General features: G+C 51.3%; 2 protein-coding genes and 2 non-coding genes across 11 annotated transcripts; 1 reads left to right on the forward strand and 3 right to left on the reverse strand.

Moving 5' to 3' along the window:
* Window positions 1-3727: 3727 nt before the first annotated feature.
* Window positions 3728-5048, forward strand: OST4 (oligosaccharyltransferase complex subunit 4, non-catalytic). 2 transcript variants are annotated; one of them, XM_004268126.4, is made up of 3 exons: window positions 3728-3890; window positions 4015-4152; window positions 4798-5048. In XM_004268126.4, the coding sequence occupies exon 2, from the start codon at window positions 4016-4018 to the stop codon at window positions 4127-4129; it is 114 nt and encodes a 37-aa protein (XP_004268174.1). In that variant the 5' UTR covers window positions 3728-3890; window position 4015; the 3' UTR covers window positions 4130-4152; window positions 4798-5048. The 2 variants fall into 2 exon arrangements, 1 of the variants encoding a protein (XP_004268174.1); XR_004482460.2 differs by lacking the exon at window positions 3728-3890 and having other exon boundaries at window positions 4015-4188.
* AGBL5 (AGBL carboxypeptidase 5) lies at window positions 4899-23215 on the reverse strand. Of its 7 annotated transcripts, XR_007471020.1 has the most exons (16): window positions 22795-23214; window positions 21406-21666; window positions 20984-21155; window positions 20499-20662; window positions 19743-19920; window positions 19299-19477; window positions 18441-18897; window positions 17768-17937; window positions 17303-17438; window positions 16449-16651; window positions 15627-15841; window positions 7973-8125; window positions 6777-6889; window positions 6424-6470; window positions 5802-5932; window positions 5288-5427 (listed from the first exon to the last, which is right to left on the reverse strand). XR_007471020.1 is itself a non-coding variant. In XM_033425111.2 (15 exons), the coding sequence occupies exons 2-15, from the start codon at window positions 21618-21620 to the stop codon at window positions 5256-5258; spliced, it is 2658 nt and encodes an 885-aa protein (XP_033281002.1). In that variant the 5' UTR covers window positions 21621-21666; window positions 22795-23215; the 3' UTR covers window positions 4899-5255. The 7 variants fall into 7 exon arrangements, 6 of the variants coding, with proteins under 6 accessions (XP_033281002.1, XP_033281003.1, XP_049552244.1 ...); XM_033425111.2 differs by lacking the exon at window positions 6424-6470 and having other exon boundaries at window positions 4899-5427; window positions 22795-23215; XM_033425112.2 differs by lacking the exons at window positions 6424-6470; window positions 22795-23214 and adding an exon at window positions 22613-22749 and having other exon boundaries at window positions 4899-5427.
* Window positions 23216-23310: 95 nt separating this feature from the next.
* TRNAA-AGC (transfer RNA alanine (anticodon AGC)) lies at window positions 23311-23383 on the reverse strand. Its single transcript has one exon. It is a non-coding gene; the product is annotated as a tRNA-Ala (tRNA).
* A 351-nt stretch (window positions 23384-23734) lies between these two features.
* TRNAY-GUA (transfer RNA tyrosine (anticodon GUA)) lies at window positions 23735-23824 on the reverse strand. The gene is given in 2 exon segments: window positions 23735-23770; window positions 23788-23824. It is a non-coding gene; the product is annotated as a tRNA-Tyr (tRNA).
* Between the last annotated feature and the right edge of the window lie 1556 nt (window positions 23825-25380).

Consider the following 25380-nt stretch of genomic DNA (forward strand, 5'->3'; position numbering starts at 1 on the left):
CGCACACAGAAAGAAGATATTCTTGGCAAGAGCAATGGGCAGGGTGTTAGGGCACAAGGATGCTGGCTCCAGCTCCTCCTCTAAATAGTGTTATCACTCTGAGCAAACCCCCTGACTCCACCGGGGGTCTGCCATCTTTCTGTCATCTCAGGTCCCTTCCAAATTCTACACTGCAAAGTGACGCAGACTTGGAAGGGAAGGCTGTGACTGCTTGGTGACTGCATGGGTAATGAGGGACCAGATGAAGGGGGACACCACAGAAGCTTCCAGGGTTTGAGCCAGCGTGAGTAAATCGAGAAGAGGAGCAGGTTTGAAGGAAAGAAAGATGACCTTCGTTTGGGCATCCTGAGTTTAAGATGAGAATAACACATCTCAATGGAAATAAACGTCCAAGGGAGATGGTTAGCAGTGTGGGTCTTGATTCTGGGAACCATTTGCAGGACAATAGTTGGAAACTATAAGAATGGATGCCACCAAATCTTCAATGTGAATCTGAGTGATCTACCTCTGACGTCCAGAATATGATCCTGATGACTGGAAGAAATGTTGGCGAAAAGACAGGATGGTGACAGTAAACTCTGGAACCATCCGAAATGGAAACCTGTGCCTGTTCCTTAGAGGGGAGGGGATCGGCACCTAGGGAGACTTGAAGGAATTGGTCCTAGAAGGTCCTGATTTCAAAGTCGCTGTCAGTGGAAGGCAGCTGCTTAGGCCCTGGCCCTGGCCCTGGCCCTGGCCGGAAGCTCACTCACTTCCCCTCCAGGTGGCCCTGGCTGCTGCTGTGCGTTTGCTTTCTCTGCTCTTCCCGGTCTTCTCCGTTCAGGAGCTCCTGGCAACTTAAAAAGTCATCCCAGCCATCTTGTGACTACTCAGTTGTCACCCGTTCCTTTGCCTGCCCCCTTAAGTTACAAAATCTGTTGTATTTTAAGTGTGTCAAGTCAAAAATGTTGCCTTTGAAATATAATGGCGGTAGGTTGCATTTCATTTAGTCCTGTAATTAGGAGCCAAGACCTAGAGCCTGACATGAATGTTCAGAGATATCAAAGAAATCAGTGGGTTCACTGGGGAGGCCTGAGGTGTTGGGCAAGCAGGCTGCAGGGGAGACTAAGGTTAGAGGGAATGCAATGGTGGCGGTGGTATTGATAGGCAGCCACAAATTGCCAAAGAGACTGGAAGAGAATTCCTGAGACCAAAAAAGGCTAAGAGTCCCTCGGGCACTAGGACAAGATCTATTTTATAACCTCTCCAAGACAGATTTCCATGGGTCTAGTGCCAATGGGAAATCTTGGCTGTACCAGGCAGCTAGCTCATTCAGTCAACCATCACTGATGGCGCAATGAACTCCTGTGCCTGGGGCCAGAGAGATAGGGGCCCCAGCAGTAAGGAGCATTTTATGCCTACCACCCTCGGTCAGAAGACTGAAGAGTGGGAGGAAAAAGGGGGGAATAATAACAACCGGGCCTTGGGTCATGCCAACCCAGATGGGAATTCCAGCTTGTGGGGACTCTTGAGCAAAAGTCCACTATGCACAAATGCACACTTTTTTTTTCCTTCCAACCCTTCCCACAGGTACAATACTTCAGGAGCTAACCTCCCTGGATGCAGGGCCCAGTGCCCCTTTTCCAGGTCTTGTTGTCTTTTCACTCCTGAGCCTAATCCTGACTATGTCTTCTGCTTTAAATTGTCACACTAATCACAGAGATTAAGCTCCACACATTCCCCCCTGCCCCACGTGCCCCCTAACCCTCTCTCTCCCCCGATTTCCCCCAGGATAAGGCTTCACTTGTCTCACTTCCCACGTACTTTTCCACCCAAGCTTTTTTCAGGAGTTGTTAGCTCTTAGCTGAGTCCAGTTTAGTCCTGGAGACCATTTTTAACTTGGTTAAAATGTTCCTCCAGGCACTAGGCCAAATGACCCATTCAAGGCTGATAAAGACTCGCTGACCTAGGCACAGGAAGTTCTGGGAGGTGAAGGACATTTCTGGATGGTTCTAAAACAAAACCTTTTCCGCTTTCCCCTGACCCTAGGACAACCTATTGAGTCCACAGTCTGACACAACAGAGTATGGAACAGAGGAAGAAGGATCAGGTGACAGTCTCTAACCATTTGTAGAACCTTGGTCAAATCAATTACCTTCTGGGCCTCAGTTTCCTTCTTCAGATAATGACCTTGAAGGCCCCCTTCAGCTCTGAGAGTCTAGTTTACTTTGCAACTGGGTCAGCTGGTTTCTGGACAGCCTTGGAAAGCTGAAGCACTTCCAAGGCCTTCCCTTATGTCATTTGCAGTCTAGAAAGTGTACTTTCCAGGATCTAGTTGTGTTTCAACAGATCTAAAAGTTTGGTTGCACTTGGATCTGCTTCAAATTTCCAGGAGATGCAAAGCATAATGTGTGTAATCCTTTAAGACCTAGACCCTCATTCTCCCAGAGCAGAGCTGGGAACAGACTGCTCACTGAGGGGACACATGAGGGAGTACATGGCTGGGATTTCACCGTTATGTGGAGGGAACATGGGGTTGGGATTCTAAACAGAAAACTTCTGGGAAATGGTGGGGGCTGCGTGATGAGAGGGGAGGCCGGGAAACTACAGACTGCTAAAGGCCGAGACCAAGCTTAGGAGTCACTGGGCTGGTGCATGGAGGACAAACTGCTGATGGTCCCAGGCCAGGGAAGCCCACTCCGGGCTAGTGCACCCTTAGCTCACCGTGCACACAGCCTGCCAGTCAGTCCCCTTACCCAGCTGTTCCAGCCCCATAGCAGCTCCTGTAGTTTTCTTTGGCTCAGAGAAGCAGAGGCGTCCCCTGAGCCCTGGCCCCCCTCTACCGCAGAGCAACTGGCTTCCATTACCCCTGACAGCTCCAGAGAAACAGCCCAGCCCCTGGCCCCAGCCTGGCTCAGTGCCGTTCCCTTTTATGGTGAAGCTGAGGGAAAGCAAGGAGGTGGGGGGGAGTAGGTTTTGGCTGGGCAGAGGGTTGTAGAGCCCCAGGCTGCCTCTCCCCTCACCAGAGACCCTCGGACATCTACCCAGTCATCTTCCTTTTTTCTCCTCGGTGGCCCACTCTGCTTATAACCCATACGACCCCTCTTGCTGGTCCCAGCCTTTCCTCCTTTCCCCCCTCCCTCACATCCGGGTGCGGGGTGATTTCCCACTTGGCTTAAGTCCCACGGTTTGGGTTTTGATTCCGGGAGGGTCCGCCCTATTTCCGACGCCCACCTCTGAGAGTGGGATGGAGGGAGGGAGTCCGGAAGGGAGGCACTGGTCAGATCACAGGCACGATCGTTCTATTAGGCGGATGTGGGGCAGAAAAGCTGGCGCCGAGGAGAGTTAGCCGGCCGTCCCAGCCCTGTCCCCATTCTGCACCGCCTCTTACCCCTCTCCCGGCCGCCCGGACCAGGGTGGGGACCCTGAGGGCAGGGCGCAAAGGAAGCACCTGGCCGGGCCGGGAAGCGAAGGGTGGGCAGCAGCATGTGGGCCCGCGACCGAGAGGGGGGCCGGAGTCTAGGGTCAGGCCGAGCCTCCCGCTCGGTCCCGCCGCCACATCCTCGCTCTAGTCCACTCCTCGGCTCCAAGGAAGCGGCCCCATCGCCCCTAACCCTGTCCCGGACCACGCCAACAGCTCACAGCTGCGCCTTGCCGCGTACGAAGCGAGCGTCTGCAGCCCGCCCGCCCCCTACGGCGGCCGGCCCCTCCTCAGCCCCGCCCAAGACCCCGCCCCTTGCGAGTGCGCCGCGGGAGCAGGCGAGACGCGGGGGCTAGGGAGCCCTTACCGGCCGAGCCTGACGGCCGGAAGTGGCTGTTTTGGGACTGAGCTGGCGCAGCAAACTTCCGGTCCAGGTCTCCTACCTGGAGCTAGTCCACAGATCGTGTCGGAGCCGAGCCCTGCTGATCAGGTGAGAGGCACGCAGGCGCGGTCCACGGCCCATCGGCGGTGGCTGGGCCAGTGCGGCGAGGAAGGGTCCTGGTCTGGGCGAGGAGTGCGCCGGTCCGAGGCTCAGTCCCCCCTCTTCTCCGCAGCATGATCACGGACGTGCAGCTCGCCATCTTTGCCAACATGCTGGGCGTGTCGCTCTTCCTGCTTGTCGTTCTCTATCACTACGTGGCCGTCAACAATCCCAAGAAGCAGGAATGAAAGTGGCGCTTTCTCCGCCCCAGGTAACGGTACGGGGCTGTAGCGCCCAGCCCCAGAGAGTGAGTGGCGGGGCCGCGCCAGGGCGTGAAGGGTTCGAAACTTCAAATCAGAAAGTGTTGGGCCAAGCATGATACTGGGCCCCTTTATCCGCACAGAGCAGCGAGTGCCCTGCCCCCTTCCCCCTTAAACTGCTCCCTGCTAGAACGGGGTGGGTTCCCTAAACCCCCTCAGTCCCCATCTTCCTGTGGTCCCCAGATGCCCAAGTTGATAGTACGGGTACAAGAAAGTACTGACACCCGAAGGAATAAAGGTACTGAGGATGCCGTCCAAGTAAGAGGATTTAGGCTCTTCACTTAAATAGTACTCACTTTTCCAAGGTTGTTTAGGGTTTTATTTAGGCATAATTTTTTTTGTGAGGGGTTGGAAAGATAGAGAATTCTATTTCAGGGGCACAGGGCACTGATTTAGGGGTTGGCTAGTGTAGACCCAAGCCATAGAGAAGAATGGGATGGGGGGAGGTGCTGTGTGAACGTCTGGTAAACCAACCCATAAGTGTGGGCGAGAATTGTAAGGGGGGACAGGCTGGATGGGAGTTGATTCCTGAAGGATTGCCCCAGAGGAAAGCTGCAGCATTTTCCTTACCTCAGGTCTTTCCCCCTCTTTTCTAGGGTTCCAGGACATAGTCTGAGGCAAGATGGAGGGTGTGAGGGGCCTTCACACTTCACTTCATCCCTTCTACCCATCACAACATACAAAGCAACTACACCTGGATTTTTCCAAACAACTTTAATTTCCTCAAAGTCTTCCTTAACCTTATGGAACAAGAAGCTGCCACTGAATAGGGCCCAGCATAGGGCTACTTTATTTTCTACTCCCTCCCCCCAGTATAAAAATATAGATTTTTTTTGTGGTCCCAAAATCGTGTGCTGTGGAGGGAGGGAAGGGGTGGCAGGTCCCTGCTTTGTCCTGTCTCAAGGTGATGCTCTGCTGTGTCTCAGAACAGTGTGGCTGGCGTTCCAAGGAGTTATAATTGTCACATGGAATCAGGAGCTGAGAAAGGGGACTAGCACATTTCTCACTGTGTTCCCCATCTCCGGGTCATGTGCTGGGCGTGAAGGTCAAGGCCTCAGACCCGAGGAGAAACAGTGAGTGGAGGAGATTTAGGGACAAAACAAACCTCAGTTTGGCCCAAGGGCCCCCCACTGTAACAAATCCGGGACTGGGAGTCAGACAGACTACGGGAAATAGGAGAAAAGGCAGGGGCAGAGCAGGGCCGTGGGGGCCCAGCCTGAGGCAGCCTGCAACAGAGAAGAGAGAGGAGTCAGGGTTGTGAAAACTCCGCCCTTCTTCTGGTCTTTCAGCCAGGGGCTGGGAGGTGAGACAGGCAAGGTGGGTGAGGATAGGCAGGTTGAGCACTGCACAGTGGTCTGACAGGAATGGTCTGACCAGCCTGCTCCTTAGGCCTAACTAGAAGTTGTTCTCTTGTCTGTTGGAGTGAAGACGGACAGCATGATGGGGAAAAAAGTCAGGGACTAGGTTCTTAATGAAGGTACATTTAGTCTTTCGGGGGTCAAAGGGAGAAGGGAAGGAAGAAAATGATCTTGAATGGCAGAAATGGGAATAAGGGGATAGAAGTGAGAGGTGGGGTGAAGCGTTGCACCCTGGTGCTCACCGTGGTATGGAGCAGGGTCCCGGCTCTGGCTCACTGCTCTCCCTGCTCCGGGGGGTAGGGGACGTGGGGCCCGAAGAGCCTCTCATCCCTCTGCGAGTCGGCGGTGAGCCCTGGCCCAACCTGGGCCTAGCCTGTGTGGACAGGGGGTAGGCTATGAGGCTGGATTCTTCCATGAACTTTTTGCTTCTAGGTTTCCTTCTAGTATCCACACGTATGAGTGTAGTATGGGTGTCAACACGGGTACTGGGACCTTGAGTTCCTGGGCACTGTTCCTAGCTGAGAAGGTAGGGCAGGATAATAGCTAGAAAACTCTTGGGTTCAGTCTATGACTATACATTCCAAGCTTAACTAGGGGAGTCAGAAGGGTCCAGCATTTAACCTTCATGGCTATACCACGGTCAAGATCTGGCTGAGTAGAGAAGCACGGTGTGGAAAGATGTTGGAGGATTAGTGGGTCTGCCTCAGAGCCTTCATTGCCTCAGCCCCTGCCAGAGCAGCTTAAGCTTCACCTGTTCAGTCAGCTTCTGCCTACACCTAACTTCAGTCAACCTAGCATGGGGATCTGGAGTGAATCGGAGTTGGTGGCACAGCTGTTCCTAGGAGCAGCAACCAGATGTGTTACCTGGGGAATCCGGGACCCCTCCTGGCGGGAACTCTCCTCGGGCAGGTCTGGGCAGAAAGAGAGGAGAAGCTAAGGCAGGGGCAGGCAAAGCCAAAGCTAGCAGGCTGAGGTTAGGGTATGTCTGGCAGGGATACTGGGATTGGAAGCAAGCAAGAGACCTGGCTGAAGGGGACGGGGGTGCAGCACCGGACAGACAGGCACTCAGGCATCAGAGCAGCTCTCTGCTGTGGTTGTGGGGAGAGGGTGTAAAGCAGTGCTGGGCATTTTCCCTCCCACTACCCAGGTGAACAGCGCCTTGCTGGGCTCTGCAAGAGTCGCTATGCTGGGGACTGGGGAAGACCCAAAAACGTTACCTGTAGTCGGGTCCTGATACAGGGGATCCGAGGTCCAGCCCCTAGCAGGCCTTTCCCAATCACCATGACAGCCTCTGGTTTGTCCCCTGAGGGTAGGAATGAGCAGCTACTCCCTAGGGAACAAAAGAAACTGATATCAGGATGGGGCCACGGAGAAGAGGTAACTTCCTTTAGATCAGAGTTTCTCAGTATTGGCAATATTGACATTTTGGGCTGGATAATTCTTTGTTGTGGGCGGCTGCCTTGTGTATTTCAGGATGTTTAGCAGCATCTCTGGCCTCTGCTCAGCAGATGCCATTTCTTCCCCTGCCTCCTCCCCACTGTAACAACCAAACATCTCCAGAAAAATGTCCGCTGCCTGGCAAAATCGCCGCTGGTTCAGAAGCACGTCACACTCTAGTCTGGTCCGAGGGGTAGAACAGTAACTTGAGCTTGAATCAGAACCCACTCAACTGAACTACTATGAATTTATAGACCTTAGAGTTATCCCAGTCATATGTGTGAGCATTTAAGGATCAAGTCATCAGTACCCAAGACTGGTGGATTCAGGGCTACCCGTCGAAGAGAGTTAACAGGTTGGGAGTAGTGGGCTCTGAGGGAGGTAGGAGATGTTAGGCTGAAGTTTTAGAAATCATCCCCATCCAGTGCTTTACACGGCTGGGTCTATAACTTAAAAGGAGAGCAGACGGTCTAGGCTCTTTGTGGATGATATGGTCACACAACATTTGCGGTGGTGACAGGTGAAAGGCCTATGCTTTTTTCATTCTTCAGTTTTGTCTAAGTTGCCCAGCTCCTGGAGTCAGGGAGCTTGAATAAATAGCAGGTAGGAAAAGTCCTCAGGTTCCTCAACTGTAAAAATAAGGATTAAATGAGATAATGTGCTTAGAGCAGTGCCTGCCACATAGTAAACGCTCAATAAGTGGTAACTGTTATTTTATTACACAAAGATGTTCACTGAACTCCAGCCTCCTGTACAAGGGCATTGATGTTAGGGATTTAGGATAATCCAGGAGGATAACTGGTGCCCCTGGTCTGGAGTGGCCTGTATTACATCAAGTCAGGAATGAGGTCCAGGTCACATGGCAGCAGAGCTGGAGGGATTTCTTCAAGCCTAGTCAGGAGTCTGGCCTATGCCCTGGGAGGTAGGGAAGGAAGGAGGTTGGCCAACCCAGATTTCAGGGGCGGTGGGTACAGACCTGATATGCCGAGTGAGTTGGGCAGTAGGCAGGAGCCCATGTGTAAAGAGGCTGTGTTAGAACTAACAGGAGTTGGGGACGGGGCCGGGCTGCTTGAAGTAGGGTGATGGGTCAGTGGCTGCTGCCGCCGTCTCCTGTCCTGGCTTCGGGGCTCTGAGTGGAAGGGACACAAGCAAATAAAAGGGCAAATAAGTGAGGCATTGTCACTCCCCTGCCCCATTGGCCTTCCCTTGTCAGCAGATGCCTGTTTTCAAGCTTGTCATCACACCAGCATCCCTCTTCTGAAGTAAGTCTAAGAAGGGTAGAAAGAACTAATAATTTATTCCAGCTCTCCAGTTTTCATCCAGCCCTCATCCTACTTCACCTCTCTGGAGCTAACCAGCCTACTCACCCACCAGTTCATTCTTCTGGCAAAGAAGTTATTGAGCTTGGCTTTCCTAGGTTCTCCTCTTCCCCCCTAACCGCCCCTTTTCAACTACTTGTCCTGCCCCTAAATGTCAGTGTCCCCCACCATTTTAGCCTTGGTTCTCTCCTGCTCTATGTACTCAAAACTCCCAAGTCTCCCTCTTGCCCTTTTTTTCCTGAACTGCAGTTCTGATTGTCTACTGATCGTTCCTACCTGGCAGTCTCTCATGACCCAAACAAAACTCATTTTCTCCCCTCCTTCCTTTTGTTCTCCCTATCTTGGTGAAAAATCTGCTAGAAACCTTGTTTCCTCTTTCGACTCCTCCCTCACATTTAGATTTGTGTTTAACCCAAATCTGGACAATTCTCCCTCTGCCTTCACTGGAATTCCTCCTTTATTCACCCTTGCCATTGCCAGCATCCAGATACAGGTCTTTATCTCTCATCCAGGCTTTTGAAAAAAATTCCCCACTGGCCTCCCCAGCTTGAGTCTCTTCCCTTTTACAATCCATCCTTCACACAGATGCCAGAAATTATTCTTCTAAAATACAGACCTGATCAAGTCATTTTGGCTCAGGCAAGGGAGAGATACTGAAGGTCTTTTAAAGGATAAAGTCTAAACTTTTTAACGTGGCATTCAGAGCCCCGCCCACTGTGGGTCCAGTCTACACATCCTTAGTAGGATGCTGACTTGATCCTTCACACCCTCTGCTATAGCCTCTAGGGCTACTAGCTATGTGGTTCCTCTGCAAAGTCTGTTTCCTCTTCTAGTGAAACTTTGGACATCTTATATGTCCGATCTCAAATGTCACCTCTATGAATCCTCGCTGACCATTAACAGTAGGATTAATTCTTCTCTTTCATTGTCCTTTGTTCACTTGGCTAGTAATTTTTTATGGTTTCTGTCTCCTTAACTAAATATTAGTACATGTAAAGTACTTAATACTGCCTGGCACATGGTAAGTGCTCAATAAATGTTAGCTAATATTCTAATTGGAACTTGAGTCTCTTGAGGGTAGGGACCTTGACTTTTCTAATACTGTACATCCCAGTGCCTGTAAAGTACTGCCTGGAAAACCAGAGACCTTAATAAACATGTTGTTTACCCGGATAGCAGACACCCACTGTAGACCGTAAGCTGGCTCAACAATCCCTGTCTAAGGGCATATGGTTATACTCTGTGGGGCAGCTCTCTTGGTCCCTTCTTTGTAGCTAGAGCCTCACTGCTACGGATTCTGAAAGGTGGGGTCCCAGTGGGGTAGATGGTGAGGTAGGGAGATTCTCAGGCTTGGCAGGTCCTTCCTTATCACAGGGGGACAGCAGGTACCAAATGCTCTCAAACGGAATGAGCTGTTAACCTTTGTGGAGCTGAATTCGATGGTAGTTCCAGATGCCAGTTGACTTCTAACAAAGCAACATGTGTTACATGTGAAAAGGCCCTAAAGTAGGAAGCAGGTGACAGTAACTTTACCTTGTCTAGCTACACTAGCAGTGACAAGGCTACTTCTGGAAGGTCCCAAACCAAATTTAAAAAAACTGATACTCGTATGAATAAGGACGAGAAGAAAGGGAGAGATCTCAGGATGGAAGCTACTCTAGCTTTGAGGAGTTTGCCAAGATGCTGGGTACCAATTAGAGTCTAAGACCACAGACAGGAGTCAAAAACAACCAGACCTAGTGAGAGTTGGCACAGCGATGCCAACAAAACAACCGAAGTCAGACTCATGGCCACAGTCACATAACTCGAAACATTACCCACCACCAATGACTTAGAGACACTGTAGAGCCTAGACCTGGGTAATTCTTTGATTAAAACAGGGATGTCAAGATGATGTCAAGTGATTGATAGTGCACAGTAGGCAGAAATAATGAACTTTAATGACAGAGGGGGAAATAGCAGGAAATAGATGATCTGAGAAATATCTATACACAGAAGGATGTTGAAACCATGTTAAGGGATGAAGCCTCACCCCACCCCAAGGAAGGATAAGAGAGCAGGCTAGAAATTGAGTGAAGGCCTCTGGGACATTTGTAGGTTCTAGTAAGGAACTGAGTGGCACTTAAGAAGATACAAAGCGAGGGAGGGAGACGCAAGAGGGAAGAGATATGGGAACATGTATATGTATAACTGATTCACTTTATTATAAAGCAGAAACTAACACACCATTGTAAAGCAATTATACCCCAATAAAGATGTTAAAAAAAAAAAAAGATGCAAAGCAAAACAGGCAAATGATATAAAAAATGCCAATGTGAAATGTAAGGATCAAAGGAAAGATATTAAGGATACAACTCAGGAATCGTGCCCCTGAAGAGAGTTTCAGGGTAGGAGACAGGTTCTAGTTTAGGAGAGAGGCCTGATCTGGAAAGTACAAGGCATCTAAAGGTAACACGTCATCACTTAAAAGACTGTCTTAAGGTTCGGGGGCTGCCTGTGAATTTGGCAGCGTGAGCACACAGCCCAGTTTCTCATGTTTTGGCTTCTGGGCCCCGGTATCATCCAGGCCTACCCAGTCTCCATTGTGACAAGAATTAAAGGGAGGAGCCCCAACTCTCTTCTTTCTTCGCTCGAAGCTAGAGAAACAGTGCCTTAAGGCTGAATGCAAGTGATAATGTGAACAGCTCTGCATCTAGAGCTTGTGAGATGGTGTTTTATGATAATCAGCCCCTAGGTTCCATTTGGGAGGCCGGACAGTCCTGGGGCAGAGGCCAGAGGCATAGAGCCAGACCCACCTTACCGTTGTATGAGTCAGAATGGATGTTCTAAGGGCTCACAATTTTGAGGGGCAGTTGTGTAACCTGTGCCTAGGTCGTGCATCATCCCTCCAAAACATCTTTAGAACTGTCCCTACAGGTAGCACCCCAGATCTCACTGGATCCCTAGGATGAACGCAGACCTGATTTATGCCCTGTGAGGGGTGGACAGGCGAGACAAGCCTTCATTCAGCTTCAACTTCCTGCCTTTTATTTGTTCAACAAATATTTGCAGATCATTTAATAAGTGCCAGGCATGGTGCTAGGTGCTAAGGGAATAAATAGATGTGTTAGGAGATATTTCCTGCCATCAAATAAGTTTTATTACTCTGCTATTTAACACAAAACTTTCGCTTGCAGGGGAAAAAGTAAAAGTGATGATGGTGCTGGAGGCACTCTTCCTATGTCCTTTGACTCACTTCTCAAAGGAGCCTCCACTCACCATTGGCCTTTAGCTGCTCTATCAGAAACTGCTGGTCAGCTGAGACAAGGCATCACAGAGGCCAGGAGAGAATTCTGGTAACCTCAGCTTTAAGTGCCAGAGCTGGGGCAGACTAGAGTGGCCATGGTGGGCTGATGGCTGAAGGCTCCCCGCTTTACACTTAAGTCCCTTGTCTTTTACACCAGTATCCCGCCGGGTAGGGTGGAGGGCTAGGGAATAAGTTTAAGCTATTGAGTGAGACTTGCTTGAATCCAGGGCCAGGACTAGTATGAAGCGAGTGAGGCGCCTAGAGTGCATAGTTTAAGGAGGCCCTTGCCTGACCCTGAGAGCGAGTGCCTTCTTAAATCATGTGTCCTAGGCACCTCACTGGCTTCCCTCTAGTTCGAGCCCTGTTTTCATCAATACATAGGCAACAGAAGGAGGAGCCCGTTTACTATCCACCCCCTCCCCAGCAGGTCCTCCTCCGAGCTGTCTGCATCTGCTCGTGCACCAGGAAATCGCACACTTTAGCTGTTACGTTAGCTGTTCCCCAGTGAGCTCTCCCTCCTGCTCCTCGGTGGCAGCTGCGGACAGTGCCCTCTGCGCTCTGAGCCCCGTGGTCAGGGATGTGACCATGGGTCTGGGAAGGCAGTTCTCGGGACCTATTTTGCAGCAGGGGGAGAACGAGGTAAGGAAGATCCTGGCACTATGGTCAGGGGCGCTGGGAGGCAAGGCTTACTCAGGCTCTTCCAGCCTCCTGCCCCAGCAACATTCCTGCTCACCCCAAGTTGGCTACTTTTTGGCTTCTAAAATGTCATCCCCCAGCCTCCGAGGACAGACCCTGCCAGACTAGTTCCCTGATTCTAGCCTAAGCTTCTGGCTGGGCTACCTAGATCTTTTCTGAAATTTTCTGGGTAGCCCAATCTCATGTTCTGTTCTGGCCAATAAAGGATAGTCAGTTAAACGTACGGTTAAATGTGATAAAATTTTTATACATTAGTGGGAATTTTCTTATAAATAAGTTGGTAAGTCAGAAAAAAAAAACCTTGTCAACGCAATCCCCGTTTTGGGATTTGGAAAGTATATTTATAGCTGCTTTTATAGTTATAGAGATATGAGGGTCGTGTTCTTCCTATCTCGGAAGACAAAGTATGCCCAGATGTGGCGAAGGCCCAGGGGCCAGATGTGTGGAACCAGGAAATGTCACAAAGCTACAGCATAGGCTAAATCACACAAACAAAATGAAGAAGTTTTTCTAAGGGTTAGTTGAAGACGCCGTGTCCACATACCACAGCTGCATCACAAGTCCCTACCCCAGGCCAGGGCCAGTCTCCCATCCTGGAGTCTTATCAGGGACTTGAGATGAAGTGGTAAAACTGTAGCACCAGCAGATGCTCAGGAGAAAAGGAGTCAAGATTCCTAGACCTGATCTTTCAGCTCCTTACAGTATTCCTGTTTGGTGGTATTAGGAACCTTCTTGACCCCCTGACCTTAGAGACATAGTTTCTTAGTTCTTACAAATTTTTATGCAAGTCCCTAGGGTGTCTTGATACTCAGACCAACTCTCTTTCTGCTTTTAAGTTCATTTACCTGGGGGAACATGGCTTCTCACTTGGTTTCACCTGTACGTGGATGACTCTTAGATCCAACCCTGATGTCACCTTTTCTACTGTTTGGCCCTTTTTCTGCCTGTAGGTCATCTCCATATAGCTAGCCCATGACATCCAAGCATGTCTAAAATAGATAAACTCAGCACTTGGCTTCCAACAATGTCTTACTGTCATCATGACATTTTCCTTTAGCTTGTAGCCATGAAGCTCTCTTAGTTTGTCTCTCTGCCACCACCACTGAATCCTGCCACTTCTATTTCTAGTATGTACATTCATAGACCGTGGTATAGGCACTAGTTATCTCATGTATAAACTACTGCAAGGATCCCACCTCCCCATCCCTGCTTGATTTATATATAAACAGTTCACAGATGGCTCTCTTAAATCTTTTGTTCACGTCATTCTCAGAAACACAGTCGTTGCCATATGTCTTGTTAACTCATAATCTTTGTTTTCAAGACATTCCGGCTTCTTCCTCCCACCTGCCTTCCTGATTCCCACGGGCAGGGCTTGGCCCTTCGAACCAGCTAGCGCGCCTGCCTGTGGCCCTCTCTACGAGGCAGCTCTGGTCCTGGCTATCACTGTTATCTCTGGAATGTTTTTGTTAAAACCATACACCACCACCCGTTCTTCAAAACCATTTCTCAACTGATCATTCTTTGGGTGATTACTCTTGTGTTTATCTACCACAGTGGCTCCCCATGTTCCCTGTATGTTTATAATGAGTGTGTGCTTTTATGTTGTGTTTACTGCCCTGTGTCCCCCATAAAGTTTCAAGTCAGTCAACCAGGAATTACTTTGTACTGACTATGCCTATTTTCTATTAGTTATTTGGGGGAAGTAACAAATAAACAGAATACATGTCTCTCACTCAAGGAGCTTAATACAACACTCTGCATTTGGTGGGGGGGAGCAGGGAAGATGTTAATAAAATATTGACTAAAAACTGCCTAGAATCCTCCAGTGGGGACCTAGAAAAGGCTCTTTGCTATTTCCCTTTTGTAATCAGGGAAGGAGAATTTATGGTGCCAATATTCCTTCTATGAGTTAAAAGGAAAAGAAATTAAAAGAAGAAGAAATGTCCAGATTTAAGGTGGGAAACTCAAGTAGACTGGAGCACGAAAGGACTAAATTTGAGTAACTGCCACTTCATAGCTGCGCAACCTTGGACGAGTTACCCTTAAACACCCTCAGTCTCCTCATCAGGAAAGTGGAAATACCACCTATCCCACAGGGTCTTTGTGAGGATTAAATGAAATAAATATGCGATACTGTTTTTTTGTTGTTCACTGTTTAATGCTATTTAAATATAAGGCATTATTATTGCTTTAATACTCTCCTTCTATCAAACAGTGTGCAAAAGTGTCCTTTCCCAATGAAGACAGACTCTAAGAGTGGGGCTTGGAACATAAGCAGAGGTAACTATGGAGCTTCTCAGGGGTAGAACATCTTACTGGTCAAAGCTGGTAAGGCCCGCTGCGCTCTCTCCTGTGGCTGCTCTAACTAGTAGTCAGATTTCCACAGCCACTGACCCCAGTGCATGTTTCTGCTCTGCACCGAAAACTCTGTTGCAAGCTGAGTAGCAGGGAAGTGCTAACGAGGACGAGTGCAGCTTGAAGACCAGCAAAGCTTAGTTCTAGCGTTTAAGCCTCCATACTCTGGCAAGATTGCTGTAGCCCAGAAGCCACATACAATGTTGATTTTTGATTTAGTGTTATTTCCAGAAGTGGCCCGGCAACTGTCTCCCTACTACAGTCCAGGTCACTCCCGAGGAACGGCTCTGGATTCCCTTCCTCTTCTTCCCTGAAGGCCCACCTGTTTTGGGGCTACACTGTGACCCAGAATCTCTTATCTTGTATCAAGCAGGGTCTCCTTGGCCAAACCCAGGGGCACAGCTGAGCACTTGTGACCACTGCTGGAAGGGGCTAGACTGTTGCTTTGTAAGCCTAGAACAGGAGCTGTCTGTAGTTGTTCCATTTTTCTTTGGAAGAGCTGGCATCCTTCTGATAACACTTTCTGAACAGGCTCTGAAGCTAGGAACAACTTCAGCCCATAGAGACCCTGGAGAGGATTCTCCGTCTTTGTATGGTGCTGCGATTTGGATTGTGAGGACATCTCCTTATGTTGCTCCCAACAAGACCGACCCTGTCCTTGACGTGGAGGCTCCATGTCTCAGTGTGACCCTGCTCTAGCCAGTGTTTCTTCCTTGGAAACTTTCCTGCCTCCCAGCAGTTGCTGAGACCCAGATACCGCGGACTCCCGCCTATGCCATATACGGTACCGTCTGGAGCTCGTGCCGCAGGGAACACCAAGGTCGCAGAAGAGGCTGTAGATTCTGCTATATACTAATTTTATTGATTCACCCCTTGGTCCCAGGCCAAGTGTGTATCTTCAAGCTCTCACTTCCCCCAGCAATGCCCCAAACAAGTGAACACCTGTTGCAGGGGCTCCCAGACTAGCTTACCTCTGACGGGGCCCAGCACCCGGTGGCTGACCTTTTGGGTGCTGGAGCCCAGGCCTGGCAGCCCTGCAGGCCGGCTGCCATGAAAAGGAAAGCTGAGGGAGTTCTTCATCTGTGGAGAATTTTGTTGACTGCTGCTGCTACCACCAGCACTTGTGCCAGTGCTAAAACTTCGCGCGCAGCTCAAGGTATTTTCAGAGCAGGAAACAGGCAGTCCACTGCAAAGAAGCAGATGCCAGTCAACCCTGGGCCAGGGAGGTTGTTGCAAGTCTTTCCCCATGGTCTGATGCTCAGTAAAGCATCACCTCTGGAGTGAAAAGGCACAGGGAGGGATTTACGTCCATGGATAAGGTACCTAACCTGGGGCATCTCAGGATGCCTGGGAGCCCTTGTTCACACGTAACGCGCTCCTGCAGACAATACACTAAGAGCCATAAGGGCTGTCCCTGGGCAGCTTTAACTCCCAGTGAATTCCCCTTTAATGCCTTGGTGCTGCCCTTGGACCCCTCAGTCATTCACAACCACTGGAAGCTGAGCTTTGCCCCCACCCGCACCCTAACTGTATTTGATTTGTGCAGGGCTCTGGAGCAGGGAATCCCCTAGCCTGCTTTTCAGATATCTGGGAAGTATGCAGCTCCAGGTAAAAGGGAAGAGGATCCCATTCTCCAAAAAATACACTGATCTTACTAATTTAAGTTTACCCTGGAAATATTCACCATGTGGCCCTTCTGGAAGTTGGGAATCACACAAATTCCTTGGAACTCCTCGCTCTAGAGCCCTGTTCCACTTTCACAGCTTTTCTCCCTTCCACCCTGCTGGCCTTACTTGTTACTTTTGGGTGGAGTTCGAGAGCCTCTCTTCTTGTTGACACCCGTGTTCACAGTAGTGCTCAGGCCTCGACTGCTGCGCACGTGTTTTAGCATCCAGGCCCGGAGGTTCGTGAGGCTGTTATGCTCTGACAGCACAATTCGGGGCCATGGATTGCATTCTGCCATGTCCAGAGCTGCAATGGCCATAGCTCGTCCCACCTGTGGGGAGAGTCTGGTTTGGCTCAGTGTCTTGGTCTTCCAACCTAGGGTGCTGTGTTGGTTTGGGGTGCACAGCACAGTGGAAGGGAAGGAGAGGCCGGCCTCACGTTTGCTCAATGAGTATCCCAACTTTTGTGCTCAGGCTGTTTATCCCAAGTGGATTTAGAGCTATTCCCTAAACTGTTGCCCATCTGGGGCCCTCATCCATTACGAGCAGGGGCAGGTGGGCTTTCTGGCTGGCACCAGGCAGGAGTTCTCCCAGCAGGAGAAGGCACTGGGATCTCTTCTATAACCCACAGCTCTTTCTACACCTCTTGTGTGCCCTAGGACACCAGGATCGTCAGGTACCTCTGCAGAGGGGGTACTTTTAGGTCAGTAGTGAACAAATGCAATAGAAGGAGGAAGACAAGCTCAGGGGTTCTCTATGGCGGGGCTGGGGGGAGGTCAGAATAGTGCGCACTCATCCTCTCAGTACTCTTACAGTCAGAGGCCTGCGCCTGTTAACCGAGGAAGACAACCACAGTGGTTGAGAGATGAGGCAGCGATAGTGGTGCGCCTGTCCTCAGAGGACCTTAGAGTCAGGTAGCAAGAGTGAGGGCCTTTCCAGACTTTGCGGTTTCCCTTTTCCCCACTCATCCCCTGCATGCATACCTGCTCAAACTGTTCCACAGTGTATCTGGAGGGGAAGGCCGGCAGGGGAGGGGGGCTGGCACGTCCGTTGTCATGGCAGGCGGCAGGGATACTGTTTACTGAGCGTCCAGTGTTGTAGTTGCATTCAAGTGTGTAGCTAAGACACAGAGACATTTATCAGACAGAATCTGGACAGAACCACAGGGGGACAGCCTAGGCGGTCTATGAGACAATCATTTGGGAAAAAATATACACAAATAGAAAGTGCTAATCCCGAGCAACTAGAAATTGACCTTGGCACTTTATTATGTACCTAAGAAGGTCCCCAAAAGGGACCTTTAGTGTCCCAGACTAAAGACAAGAACACTAGTTGTGAATCTGTCCTTGGAGAAGACTTCGGCTACCCCTGCCCCTTGAGCGCCCTCGACTGGGTACTGTCTTCTTTGGGAAGCTACTTCATCAACTGTATCTCAATTTCCACCCAACCTGTGGATTATCCCTGAGGCTTTGTAGATTGCAACCCGGCCGCTTCCCTCTTTAGACTGGCCATCTCTGCGGTCTCGGGCATACATGTTCTTCTCTGAGAAATTGCAGCCCTGGAAGTCAAAGTGGGCTGAGTTCAAGGAGATGAGCTTTGGATACAGCATATTTTCCACCTGTTTGGGCGAGGAAAAAGGCAACTCAGAAGGAGAGACAGAGCAAGAAGGGATTCGGACAAGGAAGAGATGCCAAGCATGCGGCCACGTGCCTTAAACACAGCAGACACCTTCCGAACCATCGGCAGTACTCAGTGTTGGTAAATTCTCACTGAATGTTTGACAATATTTCTAGATGTTGGAAAGGTACGATTCTACCTCTTTTTAAGCCCTTCTTCTCTCCAATAATGCGAAATTCTCCTCCTCCCCTGGTTTCCCAAACCCTAGAAAAGACTAGGATGCCGACGGCTTGACCCTCATTCAGAGGTCATGACGTAACGACTGAGACGTGAGGGGCCCAGTGCTGCCCCTTCTTGGCTCTCTGGAGCTCGCTCAGGATAGTGTACCTCTTGCAGCCCCAGCCTTTCCTGCCAGAAGGCCCCCTTCCCTCCATTTGTGGCCTGACCTTTATTTCCTAACCTGCAACACGTCCCACACTCACATGACCACCTGTGGATTCCTACCTGGGTGTTCTCGTCACTAAAGCTGTTTCCATACATGAAGCAGCCCCTTTTAGAAGCATGTCCATGCAGGTCCACGTAGTAAGCAACACCACTCTCTTTGGGGGGGATGGTGTCGGGGTCTGGATGCTCAGCCTCAGTGGACTGCTGTGGCATAATCCACACGCTGTGGCGCTTCGGCTCTGCTGGCTCGGTCTGTGTCCAGGCCTCAGGGCTCCCCCCGTCAGGTGAGTGCCCAAGGCGAGCTTCATTTCGGAGATTGTTGGCTTTCTCAAGGTCAGAAAGGGGAGCATCAGGAGGGAGATGGGGACTGCGCTGGTGCTCAGAGGGACTCTGGGAGTTCAGACGGGAGTGCACGTGGTGGTAGAGAAGCACAGCTTTAGCCCCGTAGACGGCTGGGTGCAGGACTGCATCAGGCTTCAGGTACTGACGGTTCAGATTCACTCCACGCGAGTCTGTGCTGTAGAGAAACAAGGACCAAAGCAGGGTCTAGAGGGCTGGGCCAGCGAAGGAGACACTAGAGTAGATGAAAAGGAGACTTGACTTGTGACACGAGAGGCTGAGGGTGCGTTAGGAAAGAAAGAACTGAGGCAGGCCCCCTCTGTGGCCAGCTGTCAGCCCTCCCACAGAACCCTAAAAGACAGCTCCCTCGGCTCAGCTGGACCTGGGCATTCCGGCTCTTCTCCTAGAGAGTGCCACTAGATGGGACACTCCTTCTCAGGTCACTGGATGATCACATGAACCTGCCCTTGTTAGGGTGCAAGAGGACTGGGAACACAGACGTTAGATGAGAGTCTTCCACTGAGATGCAGGGCGTGAGGGGACTGGGAACAATCCAGCCGGGCTAGGGACACTGCTTACCGGTAGTGGCCCCGGACTACGCCATCGGGGTTTAACATGGGAATCAGCTTAAAGACAAAGAGGCGACGTAGGGTTTGGGCCCGAGGATCGTCAGGTCGAAGGATGAAGTCCAGAAAGCCATTGAAGACAAAGCTAGATGGAGTCTCCCCAGGGTGTACCCTGCTGCTTAGGAAGAATATCTGAGGTGGAGAGGAGAGCAGTTATTAGGTCAGTTGCTCTATATTCCGCGGTCATCATGTGGGGATGGTGGTGGGATGAGGTGGAAGCAGCCACTGGACTTCCAGCTGGCTGAGTCTGCAAATGAAGTAGGAGCCGTCACACTTGCCTCGGAATGCAGGCTGAGGCCGTGTCCACGGGGCTGCGGAATAACATGGCCTTAAGCTACCAGCAGTGCCTGGAGCTGGGCAAAGGCCAAGGTACTACCTTTATGCTATTTCTACTCACCCTCTTGCCTGTGAAACGGAATGGTCGGGGTGTGCTGGCATCAGGAAATAGCTGCTCTAGGCGGGGCTCTCGATCTTCTCGAAGCCCATGGCAGGAACTGATCGTTAGCAGATCTACACGCAGTCCATCCAGAGAGTAGCAAAGGGTCTCCCGGTGGTAATAGATGGTATCTAGGGGGCTGTAGAGGTACAGGTCGTTAAGCCAGGAGAAGTCCCTGCAGTCCTACCAACAGGTGGGCCTTGTCACGAGTCCAGGATTTGTGGGATCTGGTACTTCACCCTAGCCTTTGGGGCCTTACAGTCCCTCACAGTTTTAAATGAGGCTGAGGATTTGGGTGGGTCTGCGTTGCCAGAATGCAGGGAACAGGACAGGATAAACTTATTGTTTTTTTCCCCGGTTTATGGTGCCCTAGGATAGACTACTTTGCATAGACACAGAGAGTTGGCCTCTGTTGGGGCAGGAGAACAACAAATGTGTGCTGAGCAATGGCAGTGCTGGCGCAATTCTGGGTAACTGAGGGGAGCTAGGATACTAAGAGGCTTGAAGTAGGCAGGTGGATAAGTGGAGTGGAGCGGTGGTAATGCCAAGATCAAGGTCACACAGAAACATCTGTCAAAGGTACCCCAAATCCCACATTCTGTACAGAGAAAAGAACAGATGAGGTTTTGTTTCAGGGCTCTTAGGGCAAGTTCCAGGAGTAGCAGAGGTGCTGTGTGGTCCAGGACTGCATGACAGGAGTAAGAATGCGGCTGGCACCTGCTATGGGTAGGGTGGTTCTCCAGAAAGCGCTGGTCCAGCTGGTTTAGCAAATCCTGGCAGTCACTGTAGGAGAAGGGGTAGCAGAAGGCGAAGAAGGTGGTGGCCCCACGGCTTTCCACGAAACGGTGAACAAAGGATAACACAAACTGCGTCTCTGTCATCTGAGGAGCAGAGGAGGAAGAGAGAGGGGCAACATGCCATCGGCGTCAGAACTAAGATCCTACTGGGGTCACCAGGAACTGACCTCACACCCTCATCACTTTTACCAACGTCCCTCCCTCTGAAACTCCACGTGACAGCCAGATCCTTCTAGGCTTCCCGAGGCAGGGGCTTATCTTGGACTCCAGCTGGCGCCAGAGGGACGCTGGTACCAAAACCTGGTGTCCCGCCTGCCTAGCACGCTGTATCGAAGGGACTCCTCTTTCCTTTTCCTCATCTGCTTTAGCACCCAAGTCCGTCTATCCTCCTCATGGGGAACTTACCTCAAAGGTGGGCCGGTCTCGAATGCGTTCCCAGCGTGGCCGGGTGGGCAGTGTGCGCACAAAGGGGGCCATGCCCTGGGAATACAGCTTGCTTTGCTTGTTCATGTTCATGACGTTGATCTTGATGAGTTTCCCTGGAGTTCCTCCCCGGACACTGAAGTAGAACCATGACCTGAGGGCCAGAGTAGGAGAGACAGGTCATTCTACATGGGAGGGTTGGAGAGGAGCTATGTGGGAGAGCTGGAGCAAGCCAAACTGGGAAAGGGCTACTTGGTAGGGAGAGAGGGAGGGAGGGAGAGGAAGGGGGAGTGGGAGGGGAAGGGTAGTGTGCTGGCACGAACTCTCAGTCAAAGGGCTAACTGAAGCACGGGTGCGGGGTCAGCCTCTCTTCCTTCTTCCACCCTCCATTACTCTCCTCTTACCTGTTCCCATTCTCGAATTCTGTTTCAGCACAGTCTGGTCGGGTCCACACGTTGAACTCATAGTCAGGGGAAGAGGCAATGCTGCTGGTGGAGGCCGAGGCACCACCCACTACTCCTTCCCCATCACTAGACACAGATTCCACCTTCTCCACGTGGGCTAGGTTCCCTGAATCAAAGCGAGAACTGAACAGCAATCCCCCACAGCGCAGCTCCATGGTGGGGCTGGGAAAGCATCCTCCTGCCCCACTCAGGCCCTGAGAGCTGGGGAAAAATGGTGGGGTAGGGAGGAGAGGGAAGAAAAATGAAAACATGTTCTTTGAGTATCTCTGGGTGAATGAGAGCTGCTCTTAGGGAGTGCCCTAAGAAACAAGAGTCTCTCTCCGCCTTAAAAAAAAAAGGGTAGAAGTGGGGTTCCAGCAAAGGCCAAGAATAAGCAGTATTCTGTCCCCACACTAAGGGTTATAACTGACCTCAAAGGACCCAATTTTACCACAGCTTGGCGATTCCAAAATGAAATACTCAGTGGCTTAAGTATGCTGAGAAACACTAGACTCTAAGTTTCTTTGCAGCCCAAAGATTACAGAAGCTAGAGAGGTCAGATTGCCCAAACCTAGCCAAGACACACCCACCACCACATGTGGCCATCTTGAGAGATGGGCCATTCTGGATCTCTGGTTCCCAGACTGGCTCCCTACTCTGGAGAAGAGCAGAGTGGAGAGAACCAAGTTTCTAACTTTGGATGGGCAGCTTCCTCTCTCCACTCCTCTGTCCTCACAAGTACTGACCAGGCAGTTTTCTGTTGCTCCCCTGAGCCCTGGAAGGGCTGGTTCTTACTTTTTTGTTATTACCCCATACCTATCAGGGAGGAAAACTAGACGTGTGGCCTTTGCCAAGCCAAAGGAAACTGGTCAGAAGCCACCTGCTCACCTGGAGACTACAGCTCAAACCCAGTTAGGGTACGGGTCTATTCCACCCCCTCACCCCCAGTCCTGTAAGCAGTGAAGCCCCTGAAAAAGCTACCCTGGTAGTTATGGGTTAGTAATGGGTGTTCTGAGCATCCCTAAAAAACAAGTGGCCGATAGAGACCTACTTGGGGACAGGGGGATGGCTTCTCGACCCACAACTCTGAAGGACCCTCACACAAGGACCGAGACTGTCCCGGCCGGAGTGGGGTTTGTTGGCTTGGGACGGTTCTGGGCGGACTCACACTCGCGGGAGGGTAGGAAGGCAGGGCGTAGCGGGTAACAGGCGAGGCCACAGGAGCGGGGGTGCGGCCGGGGGCACCCCGGGCGAGGGGCGGGGCGGGGCGGGATTCCAGGGGGGCTCCGGGCCGCGGGGGGCTGAAAAGGGGGCGGGGCCGGGGCCCGCACTCCACGCAGAGCCCCTCACCTCTCTCCGGGCCGGTGATCCCGCTCCCTCTCCCGCTAGCGAGGCGCCACCTGGGCCCCGGCACCCGGGCCCTCCACCCAGGGCCCAAACAAAACCCGAGCGCCGTGGTGCCGGGATCCCGCTCTGCCGGGAAACAAGAAGTCTCACGCCTATTGGCCGCGGGGACAGCTGGCTACCCGCCCAGTAAGGCTCGCTGCCATTGGCCAGCACGCCGGGGTTCCCTCGCACATTTAGCGGGTACCTGAGCCCGTACTGTTTGGGGGCTCGACCTGCGGGCCCGGCGGGAGGGTTCCACCCGCGTCTTCTCAGAAGACGGTTAACGGCCTGCCCACCGGGAGGAGGAAAAGACGAAGTGACCAAGAAGGACACTGGAAAAGACTCACCTGCAAAATAAAAAGACGGTGTGTGAAGCTAACAATTGCCTACGGTACTGCTCTGTGTATTACAAAACACCCACCAGCTTCAGCCACTCTCTTGCGGTTCGGGGATCCTCCAGTGCCCGGGCCAAAAACCGAGTGGAGGATGCGGGCATCGATCCCGCTACCTCTCGCATGCTAAGCGAGCGCTCTACCATTTGAGCTAATCCCCCGGCCGTTGTCGGCTTCTTTCTTTTTGCCTTACAGGTTGTTCCGGGGTGTCCACTGACCAGTGAACCGACCGCAATTCAGAACATTCATTTAGCTTAGCACTCAAGTGCAGCGGGACCAGGGGCAAGATTTTTAAAAGCAGACATATAATAATTACACATAAGCAATAATAAGCCTCATTTAAAAGCACAGGTTAACATTCCTTTGCATGTAACCCCCAAGAGGGCGTACCCATACCCTATTTACTGCATATATGTTTCACGGAACATCTGCAGTGCGTACGCAACTCACAGCCGGCTTCTAGGTAAGCTTTTCTCCTCTGAATGAGTGGAAGCTAAAAAGATCACACGAAGTCCTTCGAGCCGGAATCGAACCAGCGACCTAAGGATTGCCGTAGCTCGCTCCACTACAGTCCTCCGCTCTACCAACTGAGCTATCGAAGGCCCCGCTGTTGTAAGCAGCTGCCGTCGTTCCTCTAATACTTACCAAGACCTCACTCCAGGGTCTCAGTAATTTTAGGGTGGCCTGGCCCCCACCCTCTAAAGGAACTCCCCGGGGCCGAGCTCCTCCAGGGTGCACAGAACAGAGAAACCCGGAGACAGAAATGCGAGCAAAAGGCGCTGCCAAAGGACCCGCTTTCCAACCCTGGACGAAGGAAACACGGGCAATACAGTTTCCCTTCCGTTTCCTTGCTTTTTACAAAACGATACCGCCCCCCCCGCCCCCACCAGCTGTGGTTTCTTACAGGACTGCGGACACTTCGAGACCTGGCCCACAACCCTGACTTATGGGCCGCATTTCTCCGGCCGGGCGGGTACGCACACGTGCTCTACAATCGCCCGGCGCCCGCTGGGTTTGCAAAGCCGATCGCTTACGTTCGCTATTTCCGCTCCTCGTTTCTCTCCGGTTTCTCCAAGGGCGTCAGTAAAATCCTACTGCTCTCCTGATGTGAAGGATATTCATTCAGTCAATTAACCCATGTTTGTCAGGATCTCTTCCTCCTAAGAGCAAGAAAGATACAAACCACCGAGCTGCTGGAGGCGAGCCTGGCGGCGCTGGAGCGGGCCACGCGGGATGCCCGGGATTAGTGATTGCGGACGGGGCCCTGAGCCGGGCAGGGAGTCGGGCCGCTAGCATTCACCCGGCTCCCGCCCCTGCCCGCCTCACACCTGCATCTCTCCTTCCAGGGGCCTGGCATGCCAGCCCACAATCCTTTGCCCACTAAAAGCTCCCGGGATTTTAAAACAAAGAAACAAACCTAAAACCCAACTCGTGTGTGAAGATTTGCTTCGCGGTGTGGCGGGGTGGGTGTGCGGGGAGACCTGGTCTCCATTGCCAGCTCTGCAACCGCCTGTGTTACCCCGAGTCACAATCGCCCGGGCAAATCCAGGTCGGGCGATGGTTTTAAGCCCCTTGCGGCTCCAACATTTTTGGGGTTCGCTCAGTCTGTTTTAAATCCGAAGTTTCTGTTGTCACTGAACGCAACACGGGGTTCACGCCTGTGCCCATCCACAAAGCAGGAGGTTAACATCTTCCCATTGATGTATTGGTTTAACTTCATTCTGCTGCTGCAAATGCTACCATTATGTCCTAGAACGTTAGTTTGGGGTAGTTTTCTTGGAACGGTGATTAGCGCTCTCACTGTCTTTCTTGTGGGGGGGGGGGCTGGAAAGCAGAATATAATTACGTTGCTTGGGGTTTTTGTTTTGTTTTTGAGCGAAATTCACATAACATACAGCTAACTATTTTAAAGTATGAACAATTCAGTGGCATTTAGTACGTTCACAATGTTGTGCAAACCTCTCTCTAGTCTAAAATCTTCTTTTTTTAAAAATCACCTTGGAAGAACACCCTGTACCCTTAAAGTAATCACTCCCATCCATACTTCACCCAGCCCCTGGCAACGACTAATACGCTTTCGGTCTCTACGGATTTACCTATTCTGGAGATTGCATACAAAAGAAATCGTAAAATATGTGACTTTTTGTGTTAATTTCTT

This window comes from Orcinus orca, chromosome 13 (assembly GCF_937001465.1).
Source record: "Orcinus orca chromosome 13, mOrcOrc1.1, whole genome shotgun sequence".
Lineage (NCBI taxonomy): Eukaryota > Metazoa > Chordata > Mammalia > Artiodactyla > Delphinidae > Orcinus > Orcinus orca.